Source organism: Aegilops tauschii, chromosome 2, assembly GCF_002575655.3.
Source record: "Aegilops tauschii subsp. strangulata cultivar AL8/78 chromosome 2, Aet v6.0, whole genome shotgun sequence".
Lineage (NCBI taxonomy): Eukaryota > Viridiplantae > Streptophyta > Magnoliopsida > Poales > Poaceae > Aegilops > Aegilops tauschii.
The window spans coordinates 390,987,118-390,997,040 of NC_053036.3; the positions used below are offsets into that span (position 1 = coordinate 390,987,118).

General features: G+C 49.0%; 1 protein-coding gene across 1 annotated transcript; it reads left to right on the plus strand.

The window, feature by feature from the left end:
• Positions 1-8,615: 8,615 nt before the first annotated feature.
• Positions 8,616-9,548, plus strand: LOC109759468 (uncharacterized). The gene has a single exon (XM_020318291.4). It carries the CDS (start codon positions 8,672-8,674, stop codon positions 9,245-9,247), a length of 576 nt encoding a protein of 191 aa, XP_020173880.1. The 5' UTR covers positions 8,616-8,671; the 3' UTR covers positions 9,248-9,548.
• The last annotated feature ends 375 nt before the right edge of the window (positions 9,549-9,923 follow it).

Sequence of the window (9,923 nt, forward strand, 5' to 3'; positions counted from 1 at the left end):
GTCGTACGTCTTCACGATCCGACCGATCAAGTACCGAACGCACGGCACCTCCGAGTTCAGCACACGTTCAGCTCGATGACGTCCCTCGAACTCCGATCCAGCCGAGTGTTGAGGGAGAGTTTCGTCAGCATGACGGCGTGGTGACGATGATGATGTTCTACCGACGCAGGGCTTCGCCTAAGCACCGCTACGATATTATCGAGGTGTAATATGGTGGAGGGGGCACCGCACACGGCTAAGAGATCAATGATCAATTGTGTTGTCTAGAGGTGCCCGTCTGCCCCCGTATATAAAGGAGCAAGGGGGGGTTCGGCCGGCCAAGGGGGGACGTGCGCCAGGAGGAGTCCAACTCCTACCGGGAGTAGGACTCCCCCCTTTTCCATGTTGGACTAGGAGAGAGAGGGGAAAGAGGTGGAGGGGGGAAGGAAAGGGGGGCGCCGCCCCCCTCTCCTTGTCCTATTCGGACTGGGGGGAGGGGCATGCGGCCCTGCCCTGGCCTCCTCTCCTCTCTTCCACCTAGGCCCACTAAGGCCCATTAAGTTACCGGGGGGTTCCGGTAACCTCCCGGTACTCCGGAAAAATCCCGATTTCACCCGGAACACTTCCGATGCCCAAACATAGGCTTCCAATATATCAATCTTTATGTCTCGACCATTTCAAGACTCCTCGTCATGTCCATGATCACATCCGGGACTCCGAACAACCTTCGGTACATCAAAACATATAAACTCATAATATAATTGTCACCGTAACGTTAAGCGTGCGGACCCTATGGGTTCGAGAACTATGTAGACATGACCGAGACACCTCTCCGGTCAATAACCAATAGCGGAACCTGGATGCTTATATTGGTTCCCACATATTCTACGAAGATCTTTATCGGTCAGACCGCATAACAACATACGTTGTTCCCTTTGTCATCGGTATGTTACTTGCCCGAGATTCGATCGTCGGTATCTCGATACCTAGTTCAATCTCGTTACCGGCAAGTCTCTTTACTCATTCCGTAATACATCATCCCGCAACTAACTCATTAGTTACAATGCTTGCAAGGCTTATAGTGATGTGTATTACTGAGTGGGCCCAGAGATACCTCTCCGACAATCGGAGTGACAAATCCTAATCTCGAAATACGCCAACCCAACAAGTACCTTCGGAGACACCTGTAGAGCACCTTTATAATCACCCAGTTACGTTGTGACGTTTGGTAGCACACAAAGTGTTCCTCCGGTAAACGGGAGTTGCATAATCTCATAGTCATAGGAACATGTATAAGTCATGAAGAAAGCAATAGCAACATACTAAACGATCGAGTGCTAAGCTAACGGAATGGGTCAAGTCAATCACATCATTCTCCTAATGATGTGATCCCATTAATCAAATGACAACTCATGTCAATGGCTAGGAAACATAACCATCTTTGATCAATGAGCTAGTCAAGTAGAGGCATACTAGTGACACTGTGTTTGTCTATGTATTCACACATGTATCAAGTTTCCGGTTAATACAATTCTAGCATGAATAATAAACATTTATCATGATATAAGGAAATAAATAATAACTTTATTATTGCCTCTAGGGCATATTTCCTTCAATCCTCCCAGTTTAATTTTGCCTTCTATTGTGGCTAAAGTTTTTAATGTTATGTTGTCTATTTTTTTCATAAATGGAGGATAAACCTCCTGCTCTCTGCATTCTCAAAGCCCGAGCCCCGGCTTACGCGCTTCCCATCCAGGGCCTACTCGACTCGTAGGCCAGGGGATCCCCACCATGTGAAGGCCCACTGCCGCTTGCCAGGCGGGCTTTGCATGCCGGCCTCGTATGTCAGTGGCGGAAGGGAGAGGGGGTGTTTTCTTTTAAACTATGTTGTCTATTTTGCATACCATGTTAACTGCTTTACTCGTTCCTACTAATTAGCATGCTGCTTGATATTTATTTTCCTCAAACAAGTGTATTAATTATTGTTATTATTTAACTGGGCTCAGTCCCGTTCGATGACTTGAACTCGTTACTTGCAATGATTAATTCTGATAGTGGTAGATAGATAAAAAGAAAAGTAAAACAAAAGTAAATAAATCGCATCAATGTAATTTTGATTTTTATAATATGATTTAAAGTAGACCCTGGGGCCATAGTTTTTACTAGAGCCTTCTCTCTCGAAACTATAGCATACGGTGGGCAACAAATTGTTGTTGGGCAATTGATAGAAAAGTGCATAGTTATGATGTTTTATTCATGGCAATGATCATATATAGGCATCACGCCCGTGACAAGTAGACCGACTCCTACGTGCATCTACTACTATTACTCCGCTAATCAACCGCTATCTAGCATGCATATATGGTATTAAGTTCATAACAAACAGAGTAACGCCTTAAGCAAGATGACATGATGTAGACAAATTAAACTCAAGAAATATGAAGAAACCCCATTGTTTTATCCTTAGTAGCAGCAATACAATACGTGCCTCACTACCCCTTCTATCACGAGATGAGGACACCGCAAGATTGAACCCACTACAAAGCACCTCTCCCACTGAAGATAAATTAATTTAGTTGACCAAACCAAATGAATAGATCGGAGAGAAATAGAAAGCTATCATAATCATGCATAATAAAGTTCAAAAAAGACTCAATTACTTTCAGTGGATAATCTGATCATAAACCCATTATTCATCGGATCCCAACAAACACACCGCAAAAGAAGATTACATCGGATAGAACTCCATGAAGATCAAGGAGAACATTCTATTGAAGATGAAAGAGAGAAGAAGCCATCTGGCTACTAGCTATGGACCCATAGTTCTTTTGTGAACTACTCACTCATCATTGGAAGGCAGCAGGATGATGTAGAAGCCCTCCGTGATCGATTCCCCCTCTGGCAGAGTACCGGAAAAGGCCTCCAGATGGGATTGTTGAAGAACAGAAGCTTGCGGCGGTGGAAAAATTGTTTCGGATGGCTCTCTGGCGGTTTCCCAATATTTGAGATTTTGCAGAAGTGGAATTAAGTTAGACGGAGCCACGTTAGGCCCACAAGGCATCAAAGCGCGCCCTGTTGCCTTGTCGTCTCCTGTGTTGCCGTCTGGTCTTCTCCCGAAGCTTCTAGGCTCACTTTTGTCCAAAAAAAATCGTCAAAAAGTTTCGTAGTGTCTCCTGTGATACTAATTTTCTGAAAAAGAAAAAACAGCAACTGGCACTAGGCACTGGGTTAATATGTTAGCTCCCAAAAATGATATAAAATAGCATAAAATGCATATAGAGTATTCAAGATTGATAATATAATAGCATGGAACAACCAAAAATTATAGATACGCCGGAGACGTATCACCCCCCACTTACACCCAGCCACCACCTCTCCAACCCAGTCGAGCTCCGCCAGGGAGCCACCGGACCCACCTCCACACGCCCTAGCTAGGGGAAGAAGCAACTAGAGCAACGCGCACCACACCATCCGCGCGCGCCCAAGCCCGACCATACCTGACCCAACGCCTCCCTCCGTGCACCTAGCCCCGTGCCGCCTGCCGGGACCCAGATCCAAACCTGACCGGAATGGCCGGATCTAGATGGGGTTTGGCCTGCCCGCATCCACCCATGGAGGACTCCCCGGAACCACTACACTTCAGAAGAACGCAACAGCACCACCGTGCCGCCGCCAGCCCTTGCGCCCACCGTTGTGCCGCTAGGCCATGCGTCAGCCAGCGCCTCCGCTCGCGGGAAGTCTCATGCCCACCAAGATCCGAGCGAAGAGGAAAGAGACAGACCCGCCCCCTGCCTACGTCGGCGGCAGGGGAAGGCGGCCGAGAAAGGTGGGGTGGGCGGGCGGCGGCGGATAGGGTTCCTCCCGTGTCGCGCATCGCAGGATGCGTCGTGGGAGCCTGGCGGGGTCTATGTGTTCATGTTGGCTAGTAGCTGGCTCAACAATGCAGGCCAACTGACCCTAGTTACAGTCGCTTTCAGACCATTTAGTTGCAGTCGGGTTGCAAAATACTTGCAGTTGCATGTCTAGTGGTGCACGTGCAACTGACCCGACAACTCCCCTCCTGACCCTAGTTGTAGTCGTTTTGGGCTCATGCAGTTGCAATCGGTTTACAAATACTTGCAGTTGCATGTCTAATGCTGTAGATGCAATTGGCACCGACAACTCCTCTCCTGGCCCTAGTTGCAATCGCTTTGAGCCCATGCAATTGCAATTGGGATACAACGCTTGTAGTTGCATGTCTACCGATGGACATGCAATTAGCCCCAACAACACTCTCCCAATCCCAGACAACATCGCTTTGTGCCCATTCAGTTGCAGCCGGGTTATAATGCTTGTAGTTGCATGTCTAGTAGTGGACATACAACTAGCCCCTGTCCGGTCCCCATCCTATTTTTCTAATCTCAACTTCACTATTGTGTTGACATGGTGATTTATTTTAATAAATATGATAATAGGCAAAATAAAACTAAACAATCACTTTTGCAATTTCTCAATCAAAAAAAATTGTACTCGCATATTTATGTCCCCAGTACATACAAAACGGAAAAAAAGAAACGGGAAAATGATAAAGAAAAAAACAGCCACATTGCAAGAAGGGAGAGGCGCGTACATAAAAACGGCCACATGCCGGGCTGCAACAGTCCTTTTGTTAGATAAAAGGCTACCTCCTAGCTTTAAATTAATGAAGCCCTTACAGTAACCAAGAACAAAACACAGTGCAGATAAAGATAGAAATAAAGAAAACAAACGGCATGATACAATGATGCCGAGGAACATCCACACACCCCAGAAAACTACAAGCCACAACGATTGAAAGAGGAGAGCCGCTTGGGGTCTTCTGAGTTCTGCTCCATGATCAAGCAACAGTTGTTGAGGACGAAGCCACCAAAGGGACAAACTGGCAAGGGAGGTCATGCCATCGCCAACCCGGAGACGTCAACAAAGACAACGCCAATCAGCCCCATCACCTAGAGAAGCCCCTTGCTCCCTCTCCCATGAGCGAAAGAGCGTCGAATTTGGGTGATGGCTACGCTCGCCTCCCTCGAGCCTGGATGAAAATTGTCGTCAAGGTCCCATGGAGAGGCCTCCGAGCACCACCTCACTGCCGGAACATGTACACCTGAAGCGCGCTACCGTCAAGGCCGCGGGACCGTCAGCACGAAGAAAAGAAGTTGCCGTCCACCACCACACCATGATCTTCAAGAGGAAGGGCCTTGCTCAAAAGACGAAGCCTCCAAGAAGGTGACGACGCATGATCGTCGTTGCTGCCCGGTTTGGAAACAGACCATGGGTTTTCACCTTGAGCACGGGGGACGGGCAACCTAGAGTGAAGCCTATAAGAAACCATTTGTTGTGAAAATTTTAAATGGCCCACCAAATAGCAGCCAAACCAACAGTATATATCTTCTCATGTCTAGGCAGAAAAGCATAGCACCAAGCATAATATTTCCAAATACAGTTCGAAAATGGCACACATATAAGATTAAATAAGATTAGTTCGAAAACTAAGTTTGAAAAGATGAGTTCATATACAGTACCTCTGTACCAAAATGTAAGATGTTTTTGTAGGCTAAACAAACATACAAAAATACAAAAACATCTTATATTTTGATTTGGGGGGGGGGGGGGGGGGGGGGTGGGGGGGGGGGGGGGGGGGGGTATGTTCTACCTATTCCCCCCCCCCCCCCCCCCCCCCCCTTTTTTGTCACGCCATTGTCCATGAGTGAACAAAAATAAAAAATTGTGCACACGGCAGCTGTAGTACTAGCCCATTTCTTTCTGGGACAAGAGCTGAATGATGTTTCCTGGGCTTGCCATGCCGGCCGTCTCTTGGTGTCCTAGAAAGATGGGACAACAGTACAATACACCCTTACATTCAGAGCATCTCCATTGTCTACATTTGAGTACATATATTCATAATAAGTTATCATGCTAAGTTGTTGAACCATAATTATTCCCCTGGAGTCCAGCAGACCGTCGCACGCAAAACCCTCTTCTTTCCTCAGAAGAAGATGCGATCGGCTGCTCCAGTGGGCAAGCAATGATTCCGGCGAAGAAACGTTGGATAAAGGGTAGAAAGAAACCATGTACTTGCCATGGCCACTGGGCTCTCGCTATCTTTTTCTCTCCCCCGTCGGGCGAGGCATGTGCGTGCAAGCATGCAACTGAACCGGCCGCTTTGCCGTCCGGGTAATTCTGTCCCCGGCCCGCACGCACGCACGATCGGCCGATCGAGGTTAACAGACAAACCGACGATTCCTTCCCCGCGGCGCACGCGTGGGAGATCGATGGACGCGTCCATCACGGCCGGTGGCCGGCAGGCAGGCCGGGCACTCCTCCGGCCGTTCACCAACCGAAAAGGAATCGCGAGAAAAGGGATGGGCGCGCGTAAGCCGCCATCATCGTGTACATCCATCTGTATGCAGTATGCCGAGCTAGCTTGTGCAAAGACGGGATACATACCGGAGTTAGTGCGAGCACAGTGCCTGTGATGCATGCGGAGCCGATCGATGACATGGCAACTACTGCATAGCATACGCATCAGAATCAGATGCTCCTTTTCATTATAGTAGTACTTGATTGCTAGCTGTAGTGGAGTAGAGTGTAGTGGTGGTAGACTCAGACCGGTAGCTAGTGCGCGCGGCGGCATTTGCTGGTCGATCTCGGTGTAGAATACGCAACCCCGGGGTTGACATGTACTCCGGATATTTGGCATTTCGATGTAGAATACGCAACTGGTAGTGTAGTCCCCCTCCTATCGGTTGCAGATGGTACGGGCCAGCCGGAGAGAGAGAGTGAGAGAGATCCAGCGTTTTGTTCGAACCGTGCGACAACGAGACATCTTTTTTAGCGCGGGATTCTCGTGGAAATGCTACGGTTTCATGCGACGGATTACTGCGAAAGTTCTGGGAAATCCAGCCGCGTCTGGAGTCCGGACTCCGGACCGCCGAGATTCCGTAGGATTTCCGTGGGATTTGGTCGCTGTTGCTCCGTGCGGGTGGATGAGAACATACTTTCCAAGGGGAACCAGCCAACCAGGCGACCTTGACCGGCTGATCCCGTGAGGAACAGAGCATAAAACCTACGTAGTAGAGTAATAACGAAATGGTTGGGTGTTAGACTGCTAGCTAACATATGATTAGATCCAACAGTGAGCATACACTCCGACCGATCACGCAATGAGAACAGCCTTTATTTGGTTCGCTTCGCAGCCATGCGACGGGTAAGGAGTCCATTTATATCGGGTTAGCGCGTCCAGATCCGTGGGGAAAACGGTCAAAGTTGCAATCCTGGTTCGGCTCCACCGTGTTTTTGCCATTACAGGATGATGAGTTAAAGATTCAGAAAGAGGCAACGCCCCAGCTCGCTTTCTTCTTCTTTGCGAAAGCAGAATGCTACGATTTTTTTTCCTTTTAATAAAAAAGGGAGAATGCTCTAGTTATCTCCCGCTCTTCCTTCATTGCGTCCTAATCTTCCTCAAAATAACACTCCCTCTCTCTCGGTTTACAGGGCGTGCGCGTACTCCTAGGTTGTCAATTTGACCAACCTAATACAAGTCATATATTACAAAAAATATACCAATATAAACTTCAGATGTTCTATTTTCAAACGGTATATTTTTTGTGTTATATAGTTTATATTAGAATGATAAAATTGGCAACCCAGATATACGCGCACGACTTGTAAACTGAAACGAAGGGAGTACATCATTTAGCTTAGTATAAAAACAGTCCTACTTACATAAAGCGAATTTGACCTTTGAAAAAGAAATTGACCTTTCAAACTTTAACTATCAATGCCTTTAAATATGTTCAGATTGGATATTTGAAAAGCATAGAGGGGAAATTTTGTGGCTGCACCATGCCAGCACCTCTCCTCCGCCGGTAGGTCACCACCCTCCTCCTCCACCACCAGTCCCATCGGTGTCGTAGTGTGGAAAATCGGGAAGGCCTGGATTTTGTGTGGAAGTTGTGTGCTTAAAACCGTGTATGCGTCTATTAGTTTGGTTGTTTGAAGAACTAGAGGAAATATAAATCAAATTAATCACGATGAAAGCAAACATCATGTGCGGTGTGTTAAGGATTACTTCTTCAAAATCAAAGGGCTGTTTGGATTGCATTCATCGTCTGCCATGCCAAAATATTGGCGTTGACTGAGAGATAAATGTCTGTTTGAATGGCTTTCAACCTATTGGCACGCCCATCCCACCACGACTCTCTCCATCTATTCTAACGCCAAATCATGGGCAGATCACAGGTCGACAAAACCAGCGCCAATTTTGTGGCTGCCCCTGATTTGGTCAGGCGGGCATGGGCAAGAAGCAAACAGCCCCCAAATGCCTAGTTTCTCGTGTTTATTTACTTATGTTTGCTAGAAAAATGGGTGTGTATGAGCAGTGAATTTGGCATGTCTTCTGTAAATTGCTTTCTGGCCAATCTTGCCAATTCAGCACAACACAAGGAAAAAGAGTATGCCATTGCCATACGACCGGCTCCTCTGCCAACGTGTACAGAGGAAGCAAGGCAGGCGTCCACGTCATGCCATGCCACGTGGCGGAGCTAGCCAGGCAGACCGCGCCCCCATTTGCGCGCGCGCCGACGCCATGACCCAACCATAAAAGACCACAAGCCCCACACTCGAGCTCCGAAACTCCACACCACACCACGGCACCACAAACCACAGCTTCTTTGCAATGCCCAACCCGCCTATCCCCTCCTCGCCGTCGCCGCTCCCGGCCCCGGCGCGCAAATCTCCGTCCAGCCGCCGGCGCCAGCGCCTCCTCACGTCCCCGAAGCCGTCGTCCGCTCCCACCTCCTCGTCCTCGTCGGCGTCGTCGGCGTCGTCTTCCTCCGCGTCCTTCTCCTTCGCCCCCTTCTCCCCGGCGCCCTCGCCGTTCCACCACCGCTTCCTCTCCCCGCTCCGGGCCTCCGCGGTGCCCTTCTCCTGGGAGCACCGGCCTGGCATCCCCAAGACCCCCGCGCGCGGCGCCAGCACCCGCAACAAGTCCGGTGCCTCGCCGCTACCCCTCCCGCCGTCGCTCTTCTCCAACAACAAGGTGGTCGCCGAGTACTCCTTCGGCGCCGACGGCGCGTACTCCGTCGTCCCTGCGAAGGCAAGGAAGCGCAAGCAGCAGCGGCGGTGGCCGGCGGTGACCGACGCCCTGACCGAGTGGCTGGCGGTGCTGAGCCTCTACCGGTCGTGCACGAGGTCGCGCGACTCCCTCGCCGCCTCCGGCCCGCCGCCGCACCCGCGCCGGTGCTCGCCCTAGGCCCGGCCGGCGAGCCGGCCGGCATCGACCAGTACGTAACGTACGTAGAGAGTCGGTGTGCGTGTGCCCCGTATTGTCCTTCCTTTTCCTTTTTTTTTCTCTTGGGTGTGTGGGTTGTGTTGAGTTCGTACGTACGTATACGTTCGTTGGTGCCCGATCGTAGTACAGCACCGATGAATTAGGAATGTGCTTGCGAATTTGGTGGCATGACGCTGTAATTAAGGGTGTCTTTTCGTGTGTCGGTATGTGCATGTGCTTGCTCCAATAATTAATGGATAATTCGGCACGATTGATTGATTTAGTACTGTTAGGCCAGTTGTTGATTAAACGGTTATTTTATTGTTGGTTAAAGGATTCAATAATGTCAGTTTTACACTTGGCATTATTACATGCATGTGGGTGGTGCAGTGCTCATGCATGTCTGCTGCAGTTTCTCTTTTCCAGAAAATGTGCTACGAGTACGCTATATTTGCGATTTATTAGATTGCATGCGCTATCACGGTCAAGTGGGCCACGACTGTTCCAAGCACGATATGATTATCGAGGACATGTTGCTATATTAGGTGGTGTTTGGTTCTCTAGTCCTAGGACTTTTTCTAGTCCCAACTAAAAAGTCCCTAGTCCCTAAAAAGTCCCTCTCTGTTTGTTTTCAGAGACTAAAAAGTCCTTAATCCCT

Bases quoted from the DNA above. Each gene is read 5' to 3' on its own strand.
- LOC109759468 (XM_020318291.4), top strand. From the start codon at position 8,672: ATGCCCAACCCGCCTATCCCCTCCTCGCCGTCGCCGCTCCCGGCCCCG.